The sequence below is a fragment of the Lutra lutra genome, chromosome 1 (genome assembly GCF_902655055.1).
Source record: "Lutra lutra chromosome 1, mLutLut1.2, whole genome shotgun sequence".
Taxonomy (NCBI): domain Eukaryota; kingdom Metazoa; phylum Chordata; class Mammalia; order Carnivora; family Mustelidae; genus Lutra; species Lutra lutra.
In genome coordinates, this window is record NC_062278.1 from 125,981,259 (window position 1) to 126,002,845 (window position 21,587).

Below are 21,587 nucleotides of genomic sequence, written 5' to 3' on the forward strand. Positions count from 1 at the left end.
CTCCCATCATACTTTCAATTTTGATATGCTTAAACATTCAGCTCAACATTAACAGAGAAAGCAAGTTATAATTTAGTAAAATGAAGTTTATTTAAAGAATGTTTTCAGGAAGCTGCAGAATGGCTAATGAATGTTTCTTGGTAAGCTTGTAGTGTTAATTCTATATATGCTCCCTTCTGTGCTTCTGTTTTCGCAAAGATCTGTTTAAAAAAAGAAACTCTTTTAAGCAATAGACATATACTATTTATAAAGTTTTCCATTTCTGCATTAGCAAAGTCCAGTTTAAAAAGTCTTCCAAGGTTCACAATTTTTTTTTCTGATTATAAAACAATAAGCATACTACATGGACCAAAAAATAATATCTGACACAGTTCAAGCCACAGTTATTCTAAACATCAGAAGAATCCTAATATGGCTGCCATGTTAGGATTCCTAGGAATCCTAATATGGCTCTCTTAGCTTATTTCCAGAAAAATAAAACCTGACATTGCACCTCCTGCTAGATCAAAATGTATATCATTAGGTTTTAAGCTAAAAAATATTTTCCCCAAAAGCAGTTTGCTTTATCTGGCCTATCATAGAAAACCAAAATTAGTACTATAGTTTCTCTCTACTCCTCCTAGGGGGTAATCGCTGGTCATTTTTATCCTTAGAACTGCTTTGTAGTATGCCTAAAATAAGATTGGGAGAGAAGCCAGACCAACAAAACCATGTCTGTTCTGCCCCTTAGAAGAGCTGAAAATACACAGTGACAGAGAAATCTGTATACGTCTATGGTTTTGAGAAGCATGCACTTCCAAAATGATAATACAGCTAAGGCTGAGTAATATATAAGCACCACCTTCTCCCCGTCTGGACAGGAATGTGACCACACTCTAGGACAAAAAGGTGCACTGGGAACATGTGTCTGCCTCATCCTCCACCCTATCTTGCTGGTGACTTGATCACCTCAAAGAACAAGGGGGCTGCTGCCCTACTATCTGAACTACTTGGACTCCAGCTGTAGCTCCCCCCGAATCCCATCCCATCTGTTTCTGTTATCAGATGAAGAAATACAGGGGGGGCTCTAGTTCATCAAAACTATCTAATGCCTCTTTTTTCTAATACTGTGGATCACATGAAATAATGCAAATAGTCTGATAACCTCAGACCCAAAGACTGTGCAGGGCATGGCTCCAACAGAAGTAGGGGCTGCTCTGGGTTCCTGACGTGCGCTGAGTAGTTTTTATCCATAGACCTATTAAAAGTGCATTTGTTTCTTTTAAAAAAAAATCTATTTCAAAATCACGCATCTCCTGTATATGTGAATCTGTTTAGTTATCATTAGATATGCCCCATTTCAGAATTCTTCCCAACTCAGTTTTATCACAATACAATAGACAGTGTGGGAAAAGTCCCTTTACCTTAATTAAACGTACTCCCTCAGCAGCCTGCTCCTTGGCCTCCTGAGCTGACTGGCCGTCTGGATGGAGGAGGTGATACAGCTGGATCAAGCTGGTGGCATCATCAACTCTAGAGGGAAAGGATTTACTGCCATCAGTGGGTTTTCTGCATTTATAAAAATGTGTCCCAACTTAAAACTAAATTACACTTTAAACTTTCCTTGGGCCAGACATTTTTTAAGCCTTTAGTTTTGTATTTTCAAAGGCATTTTTAGAAAATTAGCTAATTTAAGCTTCATATCCATTCTGCCTAGGCAGGGCAGCAATCAGTACAGGCGATACCCAGTTTATGAAGGTGAATATATTCTAAATGTGACTGTATTCTTTTTGGAAACAGAATCACTTCTCATAGAAATAGCATTCTTAATGTAAGATGGCTGGTAGGCCAGCTCACTTCACAGGCAGATAATTAATCCAACTCAGAGGGCAGGAATATTACCTTCATCCCACATAAACTGGAGGCTGGTGGTCAGGGGATGGTCAAAGCCACTTGCCTTCAAGTTCATTAGCAGTGACATCTTCTGCTAACAGATTTTCATTAAGACTCTGAATTAGTGAATAAATGCCTCCACAAGAGGCCTCCTAGGAGTCCAAGGAAAGACTCCCAGGCCACCAGTCTATTCACAAGAACCCATTAGTTAAAAATGAGCATCCTAGCGGAGTAAATCTGAAATTATGCTCCTCAGTCAGAAGGAATGTCAGGTTCTACTTTAACAATCTAGAATTCAGTTCTTCTGGTGTGTACTTACTTTTTAGAAACCTCTAAACACTTTTATCAGCATAAAAACAACCGTGGCCTTCCCCAAACCAATCAATCACTATCTTCTCACATAGCCAACACCTTCCTTACCATTTGCCACCTCAAAGCTGAGGGGGTAAATACCCTTTCTAAAATGCTTGTGCTTTTGAGGTTGTGAGTTACTGCTTTCCAGCTGTGGGGGTAGAGGGATAAAGACACCATAATTCAGTGTTTCCCCAGCTATCTCACTAGTTTTCCTGTTTTCCTATTAAACCTGGCCTGTGCGAGTAAAGAACTTCTCAAGCCATAGTGAACTCAGAGAAATGCTCTAGGCTTATCCCAAGGCCCATTCACTCTCAAGGCCATCTTCTGGGAGAACTGAGAAACTAGGGCTGTTCTTATAGTAAAATTTTTCAGGGAAAAATATTGAGACATGTTCATTACAAATATATGTGCTTGTTATATAATCTAACGAAGTCCAATAAACATGGCAACAAAAATTCCCCAAATAATAAAATCCCCTTTGGAGCTCAGAAGCATGTGGTCCTGTAAAGAGCTTAACTGGGCTTCTATATTTAGATTTCTGGTTAGGGCTTCATTCCATTCATGCTACAGTATAATGCCTGCATCTTACTGAACAAGTTAGTTCAACACCCAGCCTATATTTGAAAATAAGAGCAAATAAATTTACATGTTCAAAAAGATTTTAAAAGAATCTCAATTACAAAAACCAACAGTGAGATTTAAGTCTGAAATAAACAAGTAGAATCTCAGTTCTGCCTTGGGTTCCATTCAGTGAGGATATGCACCCTCTATCGTCTAGTCTGGGATTTGCAGCGCGCTGTCCTGGTCAGAAATCCCACAAGAGTGGTTTTACTTAATGCAGAGCAGGAAAATTAAGTACTCAAAACTCCCTCCCAGTATACAAGTAAACTGCTTTGGATGTAAATCTTGCATGTGGTAATGAGTATTACTATAATATAAATTAGTACACTTTGATAAAGAACTTTAATGTTCAGTTACACATTTCTTACTCTAATTGTTTAGAAAATGTTAGATGTGTTTATAATAAAATCATTTCAGAATGAGTCCATCTAAAAAACTTTATAAGAAAATTCACTCACAGGAGATGTCATTGCTAAATCACCTGAAAATAGGTCCCATTTTTTTGAGTATCCTCATGACCATCAACCAGCCCCCTACTTACATGGGATGAAGGTCTATATATCTGTCCTCTGAACTGGATTACACTACACTTGCTGGTGAAGTGAGCTGGCCTGAAGACATCTATCATTAGGAATGCTGCTTCTGTGAGAAATGCTCTTTTTCCAAATATGGAATGTTTCTTAGATAGTATCTGTGGAACTTTCTATTTCCAAAAGCCTTAGGACCTTTCTGTGAATGGCTTAGATCAGATGATATGGAGGATATGCTGAGTCACAGGGCCTTAAAGTCTGAAGATGGCAGGAATCACTAAACCCTCTTGCAGTTCAGACTTTTGAGTCAGTCAATGACTTTTTGTAGAAAGTTGACTTTCTTAGAGCCACACTGGTTTCTTTTTCTTGTCATTTTGGTAGTTCTAATCCAACTGATAGATACTCAGGAACAATTTTTTTAGTTTCATCACAAGTTGTAAAGTACAGTGTTGTTTCAGCTAGAAACCTGGGAGCTCACCAGTTAAAATACCTACATGTTAAAATACAGTAGACATTCCTTGTTTCATGTAACTCTGGGAAAAAATATGATTTTCTTTAGTGCCTTAAAAATCTTGCAAAAGCAAGGGATATCAAAAGCAATAATATTTTCATAATTTAAATGATTACTTTTACTGAAAAGCCCCAGTTCCACCACAAAACAAGCACCTGCTGGAGATTATGTCTTTATATTTCCCATTTAATCCCCTTTGAGTGTCTGGAAAGTTCCCTGATACCCAGGAACACTGGTAAGGCCCAGAATAAGTCAGTATCCAAGGTATGTAATACAGATCCACAGCCACTTACTCTTTCAGAGAATCTAGCCCTATTTAAATAACATGAAAGCAAAGACAGAAAAGTGGGTTGTGATGGAAGAACCAACCCATAAATAAAGGAGGTAAATGAAAAGTGTTTCACTGGACAATACACTGTCATCACTGAGGAAAAAATAGCTCAAATACAGATTTACTGTATTTATTTACTGTAAGAATTTCTTTTACTTACTAAGCTCGTACTTACAAATCTCTCTGAATCTGGTCAATCAGTAAACCATCAATCTTTTTCTTATTTACAAGATACCAAGCCATTCCGCCAAAGTGTCTTGTTGAACGTAAAAGGTCATACTTTCCATGTTTATCTATGTCTTCATAGGTCTGATGATGAATCTATTCACATAAAATGCAGTTTTTTCAGAAACATTAAAAGTAAAAGTGAGCATTACTGGATACGCATTTACTTGCATGAGTGTTGCCCAAGAAAGGACCAGTAAACCAGGCCTATTTATATCTGCCTCTACTCTGAATAACCAGTAGGTATGGTTTAGATCAACCCTGCACTGTAGAAGTGTAGCCATATTGCAGTACTTTTCAGCAGCCAACCACTATTTATGAAGCACCTATTTTATATATATATGTAGACCACTAGAAAATGGACCACCATTATCTTGGTCACTAGAAGATTAAAAAATAAAATCAAGCATATTTTTTCACTTCTCCGTTTTTCCCCAATTCAATCAACTACCCCTTTCCACCTTATTAACTAATGCTCCTTCAGCTCTTCCAGACTGATCATGCCAACTAAGGACTACAATAAGGGCATTCCTGTGTTCAAAAGACTTTCAAAGTCCTGCTGAATGAAGTCCAGATTCTTGAGCCTAGCATCTGAGGTCACCTGTGACATGCCTCTATTTACTTTTCCAGTTTAACCTTGAACACTTCCCATACATATACACTGCATATATAAGCAAACCAGATGACTGACCATTTGCAAGCACACTGTTCCCTCTCGCTGCCTGGAACACCTCTTCTCATCCAACTTCAGGATGTTCCCTGCCCTTCTAGAACCCTGTCCAAGACCCCTATGAAACCTTTCCTGAAAGGACTCTGTAATCTTCTCTTAGCACCTAACATCTTAAACCTAAGGTGATAATTATCTGCATACTTATCTGGCACCCTTCCCCACAATCACTTCTGGACTGTAAGCTTTGACAAAGCACACCCTACCCTAGTTCATGTCGTCACTGTACTATCTGCAATACCGTATGAAGAAAGCACTACATGACTGCTTACTAAACTGAATTGTAAGACACATACATTACATCTTGGCAAATTTTAGTAAGTGACTCTGTTCCTGTATGATAAAAGGGAAGCAGCTCTGCCATCAAGTTTGGGTCCCTAACGCTACCACTTACTAGCTGTGTAACTTACAGCAAGCTATAGAATGCTCCAAGCTTAAATTCTCCCATCCTTCACTCAAGGGCTGCTGTGAAGATAAAACATCTGATGTACATCAGGTGCTTAATAGATGTTCAGGTATTTCTCTTCTCTTCCCCCTATAAAAATCTTACTCATAACCATACTTAAGTTCATACTTAGAAACTATAAAATATACTCACTTTGATATATTCAGTGGAATCTGGCTCAAACTGGGCAATGCAGAGATTGAGGACATCAACGTGCCGGTCCTGGCTGAACATGGTCTAAAACCACACAGCACAGATGGAATTAGATGAGAAAAACATCAAAGTTCAATACCTGTCCTGCTGCCATGACAGACGTGCTCATCCACTTCTGTGCCCAGTAAGTGTGAGGCAGAAATAACACGGGCTTCAGAACTGTCACACCTAGATTCAAACCCCAACTAAGCCAGTTGCAAGATAGAGAACAGTAGAGGAGTCATCATCAGAAAAATGTATCTGTGTTTATCAAAGCAGAAGCCCTGCAAAACCAGAGCCAACTTATTCCACAAAGAAACCATCACCACTGACTGTAGGAAACCAAAGTCGCCTTACCTTAAGATTTTCTTCCTTGAAAATTACTGGTGTTAAAACTCTACGGCCTTCTTTTGGGAAATAAACTTGTATCATCCTGTCCCGTTCTTCCCAAGAGGCTTTGCGTAGCCTCCCACTTGGTTCTCTGACAACAATAAAACGCTCCTGAAATAGAAAACAAAATCAAGGGTGGGTGTGTGAAGACATTTCTAGTTCCCATGTTCCACTAAGCACCACTCTAAGAATAATTTGCAATCAAAATACAAAATGCAACTGGGAGATGCAAAATGCAATTGTATATGATTTCAATGATAATTTTAAACCTCAAACACTTTGCAAGATTTGATACTTCCTCCACTAATCACTGCTGTGCCTCTGACAATCATATCTAAAATGAAAGTATTTGCTAAGTGCCAACTACGGTCCTAAAGTGGGTTTAATACATAAATGGTTCAACTGAAAAAAGCTGGTCAGAGATTCGTCCAAATCCATTTCAGAGCAAAGAAATGCTATGAGACCTTTCAAACTGCTTCACTTCCACATCACAAAGTCTCACAGAAACAGACTTTACTACTTTGTGATCTACTTCTAAAGTCCCTGGGGTAAAAGAAACAAACCAAGGAATATGTAGTCTTAATTCCACATCTCTATAATTCCCCAAACTGGGATGAGACATAAATGTGTCAAAGAGACTGTCCACCTGCCTCTGGTCTCCTCACTCTTCCAACTACCAAATCCTGGGTGGTGAGATCCCTTTGCTCTGAATTCCACCTACTGTATGTTCCGTTCAACTGGCAGTTTATCAGAAGCTAGATTCTTGACACTTCTCAGATACTGTCAGAGAACTGAAAGAGGGCAGGAACTGCTGATTATAATTCTTTGAGCTACCCACTGACTTACATAGAATTTTGCACATAGCAGGTAATTGATACACATTTGATTACTGTATAAGTTAACCAGATGGTACTAATTTTCTACTTTTCAGAGGTGTAAGAGTCATTGAATGTGTTCTGAGGACAATATAATTAAAACTTTCATCAAGTACTGCAAATAGAAAAAAATAACAGATGTCTAAATACCACAGTTATGCCTCAAAAGGACTGGCAATTCGAATTCTAAGTTCCTTTCTCCCTTTCAGGTTATAAAGTGCTCCCATAAACACCCTTCAAAGCACTCCAAACATACAGTAAAGCACCCCAGAGCAAAAAATTTTAATTAAAATGAAACTCTGTGATCCCTGTTTATCATGTCAGGTGTAGAGGTGGTTGATGTACAGACATGGACATGGCTCAAATCATGTCTTCTGACCATAATCATAGATGATAAAAAGATTAATGTGGGGTGGTCTTTCTCCCAACTGTAGTGTTACATAGTATTTTACTGCATTCTGTGGGCTGAATTGTAAGTCACTTGTTTCACTCTTAATTGAAAAGATTCAAACACAAAACTGATATATTTTACAAGTACCAGAGTGTTCTTTTGGAATTGGCCATCAAGGGAAGAGGAGCTAGAGGATAAAAACCACAACAGAAGAAGCAAGTGATGTCTGAAAAGTACCTCCGGAAACCTGTCATTCTTTCTGCAAATTCTGAAAAGTGAAAATCCTTTGGAAAGTCTGGGTTTTTGGTATCCTCAAGAATTTACAAGAAAGAAACCATTTTCTCAAAATGTTTCAGCTAAGGGAGTTAGTCTAACCAGCAGAAAGAATCCCCTTCTCTCACTGCCTTGAAGATTTCTGCCTATTTGTGGTTTGGGGGTGGGTTTGTCTGTAAACTACTACTGTCTCAGCACACCTGTCTCTTTCTTGATCTGGAATAAAATGTGTCCATAATCTGTAGGGAAATGGTAACATGATGATGGACTGATCTGCATTTCTCTTCTTCCTTATGCTGGGCTGGATTTTCCAGAGGGTCTTACCCAACCACAGGAATTCTGGTTTGAAAGATTCAGAGACAGGTGGGTCACAATAATGTTGACCCTTGTCCCTCAGACCCATCCCCACATATTTCAAATAAAGATCATTTTGCAATTAGACATATACTCACCCGATGTGGTATGCTATATGATATATCAGTAAATACGTATTTGGCTGTTTCTGTTCCTTCCAAAATCTTATCTTCAGCTAACACGTCATTTATTGGTGCTCGTTCTTCCAGAACCGGTGGCATTTTTAATCGTACTTTAGCTGCCTCAATTGCCTTTCTTGTAGCCTAATGAAATAAAATATTTCTTAAGGAAAGCCGCAAGGTTGCAAGCCAGAAGGATCATCTGACAAAAGCAGATACTGATAAAAAATGCCAAGAACTACAAAGAGAAAAAGCTCTAGCCCCAAATCAGTGAGTGAAAAGGCTCCTGGGCCCTGGCCTTTGCCAACTCTGTGGTGTGGCTGAGAGCACCACCTACAGGCTCAATCATTCTCACCATGGCAAAGGAATGCTTTGAGACAGAGCCAGGCCACAAAAGCTGCTTGAAATACAATAAAGGATTTCATCTATTGTGTGTGTACTATGCACCACATATCGTTCAAATACTTGGAAAATATTTGGCTCATTTAATATCCACAAACTACCTTACGAGCTAGGTGACCCTGTTATTTCATTTCATGGAAGAGAAAATAGAAGCACACACATGTGAAGTAAATTGCTAAGAAGTTGTAGCACTGGGATTTGAACCCTGGCCACTCAACTCCAGAGCCCATGCTCTTAACCACTGACCACACTGCTCCAAGCCATACTGTTAGCAGTGATTACCTCTGAGAAGTAAAAATGGTATTTTTACTCCTCACGTGATATACTACTGGATATCTGAATGTTTTGCTATGACTATAATTTACTTTGAATTAGAAAAAGGAGCAATAATGCTTTACCTATTCATACATCAGAGCATTTTCCACAAAGCGCTCATACCCATGACTCCAGGAGGACTGATGCCTAGAGTAGTCTGTGGTTCAGCAGGATCCATAATCCCACCAAAGCATCATCCTCAAAGCAGCTTTTTTCAAGGAAGGAACCTGAACCAGGCAGGACAAAGAATGGATACTCAGGCAGGTTTGGGAGCAGAGGAGGCTCTGCTTGGACACACAAGCCTGACCCATTGGCCCAGTCCGTCTAATTCTGGCCATGCTCCCTGTTTCACTCTGCCTGCCTGTTCCCATTTCTTAGTCTGTGCCTGGAACTCTCCACCATGAGTGCCAATGGAAAAGCAGCTACTGGTATCTGGAGGGACCTTTGGAAATCTTGTTTGACCCTTTAAAGAAAGGTATTCTACCAGTATTTCTGTATTCACGTACCTCCTCCAACTGTGCCTGAGTCATCAGCTTATAGGTTGGTGGTTTCAGTTCTTGTATAGATGGCTTAAAAACCTTCTGCAAATCCAAGCCTGTCATCTTGATGAGTATGTTTTGGACCTCCTCATCCATAAACGTAGGTTTCTTGTTCTGTGAGCTACCAGATTCTGCTAAAATGGGTTTCAGTAAGTAAGATGGTAAAAATGACAAGCCAACAAGATCTCTAAACAGAAAAATTAACAAAGGAAATTAACAAAGTGTCTACCTCAAAATGTATAATGTTAGTACCTATGAAATCCATTCATTCATTCCTTGATAAAATTTACTGAGCATTTACAGTGATGAGACTATTGCCAAAAGGGCACTCAAAACCTAGTAGAGAAAGAAACATAAAAAAGTAATTGGGGGGGGACAAGATGGTGGAGAAGTAGGAGACTCTGTTTCAACCAGTCCCATGAATTGAGCTAAATATCTACCAGAACACTCTGAACACCCATGAAATCAGCCTGAGATGTAAGACTATACACTTCTGGATCTGGGGGGGGTGGGGGGGTGGGGAGAAAATCATCAGTGAAGAGATGCACCTTGCCAGGATCATGGTTGATATATTCAGTTATACATCCCCTCGACCACCCCTCACCAAAATGACTAGGAGGAACACCCAACAGAGGAAAAATTCAGAGACTGTGACCTCTGCCACAGAACTACTGGATATGGACATAAATAATACGTCAGAAATAGAATTCAGGGTAACAATCATCCAGGCAATAGCCAGGTGGGAGAAGACCATTAGGGGCAACATAGAATCTCTATGGGCGGAAGTGAGAGCTGATCTGGGCAGAACTTAAAAATGCTATCAATAAGATCCAATCTAATCTAAATACTCCAACAGCTACAGTAAATGAGGCAGAAGATCGAATTAGTGATCTAAAAGACAAACTGATAGAAAAGGAGGATCAGGAGGGGGCCTGGAACAAACAGCTCAGAAGCCATGAAAACAGCATTAGGGAAATAAATGATGCCATTTAGACATTCCAATGTCAGAATTATTGGGATCCCTGAGGGGGTGGAGAGAGAGAAGACTAGAAGATATAGTTGAACAAATCCTGGATGAAAATTTCCCTAATCTGGGGAACAGAACAAGTGTTCATGTTCTAGAGGCAGAAAGAACAACCCCCAAGATCAACAAGGGATCAACAAGGGCAGAAAGACCTCCAGGCACATAATTGTGAAATTGATGACTCATAAATTCAGAGAAGATGTCTTAAGGGCAGTTAGGGGGAAGAGATTCCTTATGTACAGAGGGAGGACCATCAGAATAACATCAGACCTGTCCACAGAAACCTGGCAAGCCAGAAAGGGCTGACAAGACACGTTCAGGGCAGTAAATGAGAAGAACATACAGCCAAAAATACTTTATCCAGCAAGGATGACATTCAGAATGGATGGAGAGATAAAGAGCTTCCAAGACTGGCAAGGTTTAAAAGATTATGTGACCACCAAGCTGACACTATAAGAAATATTAAGGGGGGGGGGGTTCTATAAAAGAAGAAAGAACCCAAGAGTGACACAGAACAGAAATTTACAGAGACAATCTATAGAAACAAGGACTTCACAGGAAACATGAGGTCAAGAAAAACTTATCATTCAATAACCACTCTCAACATGAACGGCTTGAATGCTCCCATAAAATGGCACAGAGTTGCAGACTGGATAAAACAATAGGACCTGTCCATACGCTATCTACAAGAGACACATTCTGAACCTAAAGATACATCCAGACTGAAAGTGAAGGGATGGAGAACCATCTTTCATGCCAATGGGCCTCAAAAGAAAGCTGAAGTAGTGATTCTCATATCAGATAAATTTAACCCTGGGATGCAAGGGAGGTTCAACATTTGCAAATCAATCAATGTGACAGAACACATTAATAAGAGGAGAGAGAAGAACCATATGGTCCTCTCAATTGATGGAGAAAGCATTTGTCAAAATACAGCATCCTTTCCAGATTGAAACTCTTCAAAGTACAGGGATAGAGGGAACATTCTTCAACTTCATAAAATATATCTGTGAAAAACTCACAGAGAATATCATTCTCAATGGAGAAAAGCTGACAGCCTTCCCTTTGAGATCAGGAACATGACAAGGATGCCCACTCTTGCCACATTTGTTCAACATAGTACTAGAAATTCTAGCAATAGCAATCGGACAATGAAAAGAAATAAAAGGTATTCGAATTGGCAAAGAAGTCAAACTCTCTCTCTTCACAGATGACATGATTCTTTATATGGAAAACCCAAAGACTCCAATCATACAGCAATTCAGTAATGTGGCAGGATACAAAATCAATGCACAGAAATCAGTTGCTTTCTTATACACTAAGAATGAAACTATAGAAAGGGCAATTAGAGAATCGATTCCATTTACTATAGCACCAAGAACCATAAGATACCCTGGAATAAACCTAAGCAAAGAGATAAAGGATCTGTACTCAAGGAAATACCGAACACTCATGCAGGAAACTGAAGAAGACACAAAAAGATGGAAGACCATTCCATGCTCATGGATTGGAAGAATAAACATTGTTAAAATGTCTATACTGCCTAGAGCAATCTATACTTTCAATGCCATTCTGATCAAAATTCCACTGGCATTTTTCAAAGAGCTGGAGCAAACAATCCTAAAATTTGTATGGAATCAGAAGAGACCCCAAATTGCTAAGGAAATGTTGAAAAAGAAAAACAAAGCCGGGGACATCATGTTGCTTGATTTCAAGCTTTACTACAAAGCTGTGATCACTAAAACAACATGGTACTGGCACAAAAACAGACACATAGACCAATGGAACACAGAAGAGGGGCCATATATGGACCATTAACTCTATCGTCAAATAATCTTTGACAAAGCAGGAAAAATATCCAGTGGGAAAAAAGACAGTCTCTTCAATAAATGGTGCTGGGAAAATTGGACAGCTATGTACAGAAGAATGAATCTCAACCAGTCTCTTACACCATACACAAAGATACACTCAAAATGGATAAAAGACCTCAATGTGAGACAGGAATCTATCAAAATCCTAGAGGAGAACATAGGCAGTAACCTCTTCAACATGAGCCTCAGCAACTTCTTTCAAGACCTGTCTCCAAAGGCAAAGGAAACAAAAGCAAAATTTAGGGACTTCATCAAGATAACAAGCTTCTGCACAGCAAAGGAAACAGTCAACAAAACAAAGAGGCACCCCACAGAATGGGAGAAGATATTTACAAATGACAGTACATACAAAAGGCTGATATCCAGGATCTATAAAGAACTCCTCAAACTCAACACACACAAAACAAATAATCACGTCAAAAAATGGGTAGAAGACATGAACAGACACTTCTCCAATGGAGACATACAAATGGCTAACAGACACATGAAAAAAAATGTTCATCATCACTAGCCATCAGGGAGATTCAAATCAAAACCACAGTGAGATACCACCTTACACCAGTTAGAATGGCCAAAATTAACAAGACAGTAAACAACAAATGTTGGAGAGGATGTGGAGAAAGGGGAACCCTCTCACACTGTTGGTGGATATCCAAGTTGGTGCAGCCACTTTGGAAAACAGTGTGGAGATTCCTTAGGAAATTAAAAACAGAGCTGCCCTATGACCCTGCAATTGCACTACTGGGTATTTACCCCAAAGATACAGATGTAGTGAAAAGAAGGGCCATATGTACCCCAATGTTCATAGCAGCAATGGCCACAATTGCCAAACTGTGGAAAGAGCCAAGATGCCCTTCAACAGATGAATGGATAAAGAAGATACAGTCCATATATGCAATGGAATATTACGCAGCCATCAGAAAGAATGAATACCCAACTTCTGTATCAGCATGGACAGGACTGGAGGAGATTATGCTGAGTAAAATAAGTCAAGCAGAGAAAGTCAATTATCATATGGTTTCACTCACTTGTGGAGCATAAGGAATAACATGGAGGACATTAGGAAAAGCAAAGGAAAAGTGAATTGGGGGAAATCAGAGGGGGAGACGAACCATGAGAGACTATGGACTCTAAGAAACAAACTGAGGGTTTTGGAGGGGTGGGGTAGTGGACGGATGGGTGTGCCTGGTGATGGGTATTAAGGAGGGCACGTACTGCACCACACTGGGTGTGGGCATAAACAATGAATCTTGGAACACTAAAAAAATAAAATTAAATTCTAAAAAAGTAATTAAGCAGTGTTTGGGTGGCTCAGTTGGTTAAGGGTCTGCTTTCAGTTCAGGTCATGATCCCAGGGTGCTAGGATCGAGCCCCACACCCAGCTCCATGCTCAGCAGGAAGCCTACTTCTCCCTCTCCCTGCTCGTTCTCTCTCTCAAATAAATAAATAAAAATAAAAAGGTAATTAAGAGGCAACTGGGTGGCTCAGTTAACTGTCCAACTCTTGGTTTTGGCTCAGGAGGCAAACTCAGGGTCGTGAGATCAAGCCCTGCATCTGGCTCCACACAGAGTCAGCTTGAGACTCTGTCTCCCTCTGCCCCTCCTGCTCTTGCTCTCTCCCTCTCTAAAATAATTTATTTTTATTTTTTTAAGATTTTATTTATTTGACAGAGAGAGATCACAAGCAGAGAGAGAGAGAGAGAGAGGAGGAAGCAGGCTCCCCGCCTAGCAGAGAGCCTGATGTGGGACTCGATCCCAGGACCCTGAGATCATGACCTGAGCTGAAGGCAGAGGCTTAACCCACTGAGCCACCCAGGCAGCCCCCAAAATTTTTTTTTAAAGTAATTAATGTGGAGTGCCTGGCTGGCTCAGTCAGTAGAGCATGTGACTCTTGATCTTGAGGTTGTAAGTTTGAGCCCCATGTTGGGTATGGAGATTACTTAAAAATAAAATCTTAAAAATAAATAAGGGGTGCCTGGGTGGTTCAGTCGGTCAAGCATCTGACTCTTCATTTCAGCTCAGGTTGTGATCCTCTGGGTCATGGGCTCAAGCCCTGCCACAGGGCTCTGATCTTGGCAGGGAGTCTGTTGAGGATTATCTCCCTCTGCCCCTCACCCTACTCACACATGCACACATGCATGCTTGTGTACTCTCTCTCACAAATAAATATATCTTTAAAATAAATAACTAATGTAATAGCATTAATAATAATAATAATTTACAAAGTTGTCTCTTAGATGCCAGACATTACATACATTTTTAGGAATGTTTATAACAATCCACAAAATAGATATTGATATCTCAATTTTATATATGAGGATACTGGAGCCTGCCTAAAGACCAACTAGCTGTTAAGTGACAGAGTCAAGATTTAAACCAAAGTTTGTTTCTAGGGGCACCTGGGTGGCAGGTGAAGGCAGAAGCCTCTGCCTTCAGCTCAGGTCATGGTCTCAGGGTCCTGGGATCGAGCCCTGCATCGGACTCTCTGCTCAGCAGGGAGCCTGCTTCCCCCCCACTCTGCTTGCCTCTCTGCCTATTTGTGATCTCTCTCTCTGTCAAATAAATAAATAAAATCTTAAAAATAAACAAACTGAAGTTTGTTTCTAGATACTAGATCAACTCTAATCTTTCCTGGTCCTCCCCAGTGCAAGTGCTACACTACTCTTGGAGCAGAGAAGGCGAAAACAGTGGGGTCTGGAAGGCTTCCCATGGGGCCTGAACAGGAGAGAAGAAAAAAGGAAGAAAATTCCAGGCTACGGGGCTGCAACTAGGAAACACAGGCTTGGATCATAATGTGAGACTGAAAAGGCCATGTGGTGTCATGGAAGAGCCCTGGACAGGTGAGGACACCCAGATATCACCTCTGCCTAACACAGTTTGCCCATCTCTTTGCCTAACTTCCTCTATTTCCACTTCCATTAGGAAAGGGAGGAGAAAAAAAGTACCATTCCTTCCCTACCACCTCTTCTTCTGCTAGTCCTATAAATGCTGGTGGCCCTAAAAATTCTGAACTATAGCCTTCTTTTCTCCCTTCTTACATTCTGGGATGATATCCTACCAACCTGTGACTTTAATTATTTCTATATGCTGGAGACTCTAAAATCTGAATCTTCAGTCAACATCCTCTTCCATCCACCTATCCCATGTACATCTCACATGCACTTCAGTATTGCCAAACCAGAACACATCAACTTTCTCCTGTCTAAAAGCTGCTTTTCCTATGGTTCCTTATTTTTTTTTTTTTTAAGATTTATTTATTTGTCAGAGAGATAGAGGGAGAGAGAGAGAGAGAGCACAAGCAGGGGAAGCAGCAGGCAGAGGGAGAAGCAGGCTCCCCACCCAGCAAGAAGCCCGATGTGGGACTCAATCCCATGACCCCGGGACCATGACCTGAACCAAAAGCAGACGCTCAACTGACCGAGCCATCCAGGTGTCCCCTTATGGTTCCTTATCTTAGTAGCATCCAACAGGCCATGTGGGCCAGAAACTTCTTAGTCATTACTGACTTCTCCTTTACCTTCCACATCTAGCCAACAGCAGTTATAACAATAACAGCAACAATAACAACTAACATTTGTTAGATATTTACTCTATGCCAGTACTTACTGAGCCAAGTACCTTACATATATTTAGCATACTTAATCCTTACAACCACCCCAGAAATACAATTATCCCCATTTTACAAAGAAAGGACACTAAAAAAAAAAAAAAAAAAAAAAAAAAAAAAGAAAGGACACTAAAACACTACATATGTCTATTATACCTCATAAATCTCTCTTTAATTCTCCATTTCCCACTGCCACTACCCTGATCAAGGCCATCCTCATCTCTTGCCTTAACCTCCTAACCAGTCTCCCTGGCTCTATTCTGACACCACTGTAGACCATTCTCCATAGAACAACCAGAGTAAATCTCTTTAAAATGTAGTCAAAACCATAGAAAAGATTAACAAAACTAAGAGATGGTTCTTTGAAAAGAAAATTGACAAACCTTTGGCTAGATAGACTAAGCAAGGAAAAGAGAAGACATAAATGAACAAAATTATAAATGAAAAAAGAGACATTGCAACTCACACTACAGAAATACAAAGGATTCTAGGAGGCTAATGTGAATAACTATGTGGCAACAAGCTGGACAGCCTATAACAAATGGGAAAATTCTTAAAAACATGCAACCTAAGAAGACTGAGGAAGAAACAGAAAATCTGAACACAACAATTACTACTAAGGAGAGTCAATCTGCAATAATAAATCTCCCAACAAAGAAAAGCCCAGCAGCAGGTGGCTTCACAGGTGAATTTTACCAAACAATCCTTCTTAAACTCCTCCAAGAAACAGGAGGGAACACTCCCAAACTCATTTTACTAGACCAGCATTTCCTAATACCAAAGCCAGACTCTACAACCAAACCATTCTGAATGCACCCAATCTAGTCCCTTACCAAAGCTAGAAAAGGACACTGCCAGGAAACTACAGGCCAATATACCTGATAATTATAGATGTAAAAATTTCAATAAAATACTTGCAAGTAAATTCAGCAGCACATCAAAAGATCATTCACGATCAAGTGGAATTTATCCCTAGGATGCAAGGATAGTCTGACATACACAAATCAATGTGATACATCACAATTAACAGACTGACAAAAAAAAATCATATAATCATTTCAATAGATGCAGAAGAAGCATTTAACAAAGTTCAACATTATGATAAAAGTTATTAAGAAATGAGGTATGGAAGGAACATACCTCAACATAATATATGCCAAACCCACGCTACCATAAAAGACGAAAAGACTTCCCTCTAAGTTCAGGAATAAGACGAGGTTGTCTCATATTCAACATAATGCTGCAAGTCCTAGCCAATCGATTAGGCAAGAAAAAGAAGGCACCAGAGTTGGAAAGGAATAAGTAAACTTGTTTCTGATTAGTTGCAGACCATAGGATTTTGTATGTAGAAAATCCTAAAGAACTCCATCAAAAAACTATTAGATCTAATGAACAAATTTAGTTAAAGTTGCAGGATACAAAATAAACTTTTAAAAACTGGTAGCATTTTGGGGTGCCTGGGTGGCTCAGTGGGCTAAAGCCTCTGCCTTCAGCTCAGGTCATGATCCCAGGGTCCTGGAATCAAGCCCCACATCGGACTCTGCTCAGCGGGGAGCCTGCTTCCTCCTTTCTCTCTGCCTGCTTCTCTGCCTACTTGTGATCTCTGTCTGTCAAATAAATAAATAAAATCTTTTTTAAAATAAATAAATAAATAAATAAAATAAAAACTGGTGGCATTTCTATACTAACAAATTCTATGAAAAAGAAAGAAAATCCCACTGAAAACAGCATCAAAAACAATACAATGCTTAGGAATAAATTTAGTCGAAGAGGTGAAAGATCCCTATATTGAAAACTAAAACACACTGATGAAAGAAATCAAAGAGGAATGAAGGGAGGATGGTGGGGTGGGAGGATTCTGAGTTCACCTCATCCCATGGCACACTGAGGCAACAATTACAAATATGGCCACTAACTCTGAAAATGAAATGAAGTAGCTGAACAGATCTTCTGCAGCTAGCCATAGAATGGAGGTCATATCAAAAAGAGTTGGCTGAGCGGAAACATATTCAGGAACCAAACCCCTGACTCAACTAACCATAAACAAGAAGGACATCACAAGCAGAAAGGAGCAAGAAAATCAGACCCCGAGACTAGATTCCTCCAGCCCTGAGACCCACACTGGGAAAAGGAGTTCCCATAAGGTCTGGCTCTGAAAATGGATAGAACTGATTTTAGACTCTGGGAGAGCCAGAGGTGAAAAACCTGAGACACTGTCCATAAAGACCCAGCATGCTAAATAACTCACCCCAGACACAGCACGGAAGCAGCAGTTGGAAAAGTGCCTGGGCATATGTTAAAGAGATTAATAACTAATCTGAGGACATTTGCCAGAGAACAGGAATCTGCAGGAAACTCCTCGGGAACAAAAGTGATGGTGGCGCCATTTTTCTTGCCCTCCCCAAACAAAAACGAAAAAACCTCCCAACAAACAAAAGACTAGATGGATTCACAGATAAATTCCACCAAACATGTAAAGAAGAGCTAATACCTGTTCTCCTCAAACTATTCCAAAAAAATAGAAGAGGAAGGAGAGCTTCCAAATACATTCTGTAAGGCCAGCATTACCCTGATACCAAAACCAGAAAGACAGAGAGACAGAAAGAAAGAAAGAAAACAAACTAATCACAGGCCAGTATCCCTGATGAACCCACATTCACATGATCAATTAATCTAAGACAAAGGAGGCAAGAATATACCACAAAGAAAAAAAACAGTCTCTTTAATAAATAGTGCTGGGAAAACTGGACACCTACAGGCAAGAGAATGAAAGTGGACCACTCTCTTACACAATACACAAAAATAAACTCAAAATGGATTGAAGACCTCAATGTGAGATCTGAAGCCATAAAACTCCTAGAAAAAAAAAAAGGCAGTAATTTCTCTGACATCAGTCATGGCAATATTGGTCTAGATGTATCTCCTCAAGAAAGGAAAACAAAAGCAAACATAAACCATTGGAACTACATCAAAATAAAAAGCTTTTGCACAGCAAAGAAAACCATCAACAAACAAAAAGGCAACCTACTAAATGGGAGAAGATACTTGCATATGATGTATCAGATGTATCAGATAATATCTAAAGAATACATAAAGAACTTAATAGAAATCAGTGCCAAAAAAACAGTCTGATTAAAAATGGGTCAAAGACCTAAACAGACATTCTTCCAAAGACGACATACAGATGGCAAACAGACACATAAGGTGCTCAATATCACTAATCATCAGGGAAATGCCAATCAAAACCACACGGAGATAACACCTTACACCTGTCAGAATGGCAAGACTCAAAATGACAAGAAACAGCACCTTACACTTATCAGAATGGCAAGACTCAAAAAGATAAGAAACAAGTGTTGTGAGGGATGTAGAGGAAAAGGAATTCAGCAGCATTATTTAAAACAGCCAAGACATGGAGACAACTAAGTGTCCATCAGTGGATAATATAGTTGTGGGGTGTGTGTATGTGTGTGCAATGGAATAAAAAAGGAGGAAATTGTGCCATTTGGGACAACATGGATGGACTATGAGGGCATTATGTTAAGTGAAATAAATCAAGCAGAGAAAGATAAATACTGTATGATCTCAACTATATATGGAATCTTAAAACAAACAAGAGCTCACAGAAAAAGAGATCAGGTTTGTGGTCTTATAGTTATCAGAGGAAGGGGCACTGGATGAAGGTGGTCAAAAGGTACAAACTTCCAGTTAAAAGATAAAAAAACTAGGGATATAATATACTACAGGATAATATAACACTGATGAATAGCATATATGAAGGTTGTTAAGAAAGTAAATCCTAAGAGTTCTCTTCACAGGGAATAACTTTTTTTTTCTTTTCTTTGTACCTGCATGAGAGGAGAGATGTAAACTAAATTTACTGTAGTAATAATCTCATGACATATGAAGTCAAATCATTGTGCTGCACACCTTAAATTTATTCAATACCATATATTAATTATATCTCAATAAAACTGAAAAAAATTTTTAAATGTAATCAAGAGTCATGCTTAAAACTCACCAATGACTTCCAACTTCATTTAGAAAAGGAACTAAGGTAGTCTGCTTACTTCACTGTGTCTCCCACTAAACACTGTCCTACCCCAAAGGCCAGAACTAGTCTTCTACTATCTTATACTCATCCCAGGCACCCAGGTTGAGTTACTACTTTTATCAGATATTTCTCACTTTAGATATGACTGCGAACTGGGTACCTACACTCAAATTTCAAAAGCACTCAAATTTAATGTGTACAAATAGACGTTTACTTCTGCCTCCCTTCCAATCTCATCTACTCCTGCCTTTTCTTCCCTCACCTCCCCTCCTCCACGCCCCCGCCCAAACAAACAAAAACAAACTGTACAAACAAAAACAAACTGTTCCTACAATTAATCTTCTCTGTCTTGGTATAAATGGGACTACTCTCCTCCACTCAACTGCTCAAGCCAGAAACCTGAGAAGCAACACTGATTTCTCCTTTTAAACTTAAAGCCAAAGCCATACCAAGCCTATCGATCCTATCTCAAACATGTGTTTTCAAACTACATGTGTTCAGTCTCATTGCTGAACTTTTATGTTGTTTCCTGTTTTAAATGTTTCTCGTGCGTTAAATGTTTTTCTCTCTAGCATGGTTAGCCAGGTCTCAGATCTGGTCCTAATTTCCAGGAACCCTTCCCTGTCCTTCCCACCAAGTTTGAGTGCCACTCTTATGTGTGTTCCCCTATCGCGACCTGAGTCACACTGCATTGTCAGTTCCCCACTGGGCCGAGAGTTCCTCAAAGACAAGCCAGTTCAGTTGGCCGTATCCCCTAAACGTAGCACTGTCCTTTGCAAGGAACCGAGCTCAGGCACTGCTGGTTCATTGAGTTAAGGAATGACAAGGGCAGGCGATGACTGACCCTGCACGTACAAGGTACAGAAGGGAGCCGGCTGGCCTAGGGCGCACTGGCCTAGTGAGAGCCGGGACGGTGGTGCAGGATGGGGTCCTCGTGGTTCTCGCCAGCCAGAAGCAGGCTCTAGGTCTCCCAGGAGAACGTACCAGTGGACGTCCGACAGGTCACTTACCCGCCTCAGAGGAAAGCCGACGGCATGGCAGTCCCGCCCCGCAGGGCCCGGGCAGTGGCTGGAGCAAGGCGCGGAACTGGGGCCGACTTTGGGCCCGGAAACAGACCCGGTCCGCGCTCCGGGAACCTGTCAGGAGGCTCCACAGCGACACAGACGCTCTGACAGTCGCCATGATTTTCCGGCGGCCACCGGCGCCGGAAGCGACCGTGAGGTATTTCGGGTCTCGCGAGGTTCGCGCAGCATTCTGGGAAATGTAGTCTAGTTGAGAGGGGAGGAGTCAGGGCTCTGAAACGTCACAATTTTTTTGTAAACCTCTTCTTCACACGTGGAGGATGCTCGTGTCCTCTCTATGCATAGAGACAAAGGTAAAACTTACATCATCTCCCTTAAATGCTCTTTTTCCTGGACCTTTCCTTCGTTTCCATGGCTCTAATAAATTTCCATTTCCTGCCCACACCTTTTCTCCCAGCCCCAGGCTTAAATCCAACGGCCTATTCCACTTATCCGTTGAAACTTGCCACCGATCCTCCCGCACTACAGATGTAACTCCTGATTC

General features: G+C 40.3%; 1 protein-coding gene across 3 annotated transcripts; it reads right to left on the minus strand.

The window, feature by feature from the left end:
* Positions 1 to 68: 68 nt before the first annotated feature.
* Positions 69 to 21,236, minus strand: MRPS22 (mitochondrial ribosomal protein S22). Of its 3 annotated transcripts, none has more exons than XM_047735781.1 (8): positions 21,032 to 21,236; positions 9,434 to 9,651; positions 8,190 to 8,354; positions 6,166 to 6,309; positions 5,770 to 5,853; positions 4,395 to 4,540; positions 1,404 to 1,512; positions 69 to 200 (listed from the first exon to the last, which is right to left on the minus strand). In XM_047735781.1, exons 1-8 carry the CDS (start codon positions 21,201 to 21,203, stop codon positions 105 to 107), a joined length of 1,134 nt encoding a protein of 377 aa, XP_047591737.1. In that variant the 5' UTR covers positions 21,204 to 21,236; the 3' UTR covers positions 69 to 104. The 3 variants fall into 3 exon arrangements, with proteins under 3 accessions (XP_047591737.1, XP_047591756.1, XP_047591746.1); XM_047735800.1 differs by having other exon boundaries at positions 9,434 to 9,597; positions 21,032 to 21,235; XM_047735790.1 differs by having other exon boundaries at positions 9,434 to 9,600; positions 21,032 to 21,234.
* Positions 21,237 to 21,587: the final 351 nt, after the last annotated feature.

Bases quoted from the DNA above. Each gene is read 5' to 3' on its own strand.
- MRPS22 (XM_047735781.1), bottom strand. From the start codon at position 21,203: ATGGCGACTGTCAGAGCGTCTGTGTCGCTGTGGAGCCTCCTGACAGGT. The intron at 9,652-21,031 runs GTAAGTGACCTG...TTCTGTTTAGAG, and splicing joins TCGGCTTTCCTCTGAGGCGG to ATCTTGTTGGCTTGTCATTT. The intron at 201-1,403 runs GTAAAGGGACTT...TTTTTTAAACAG, and splicing joins AGGGAGTACGTTTAATTAAG to ATCTTTGCGAAAACAGAAGC.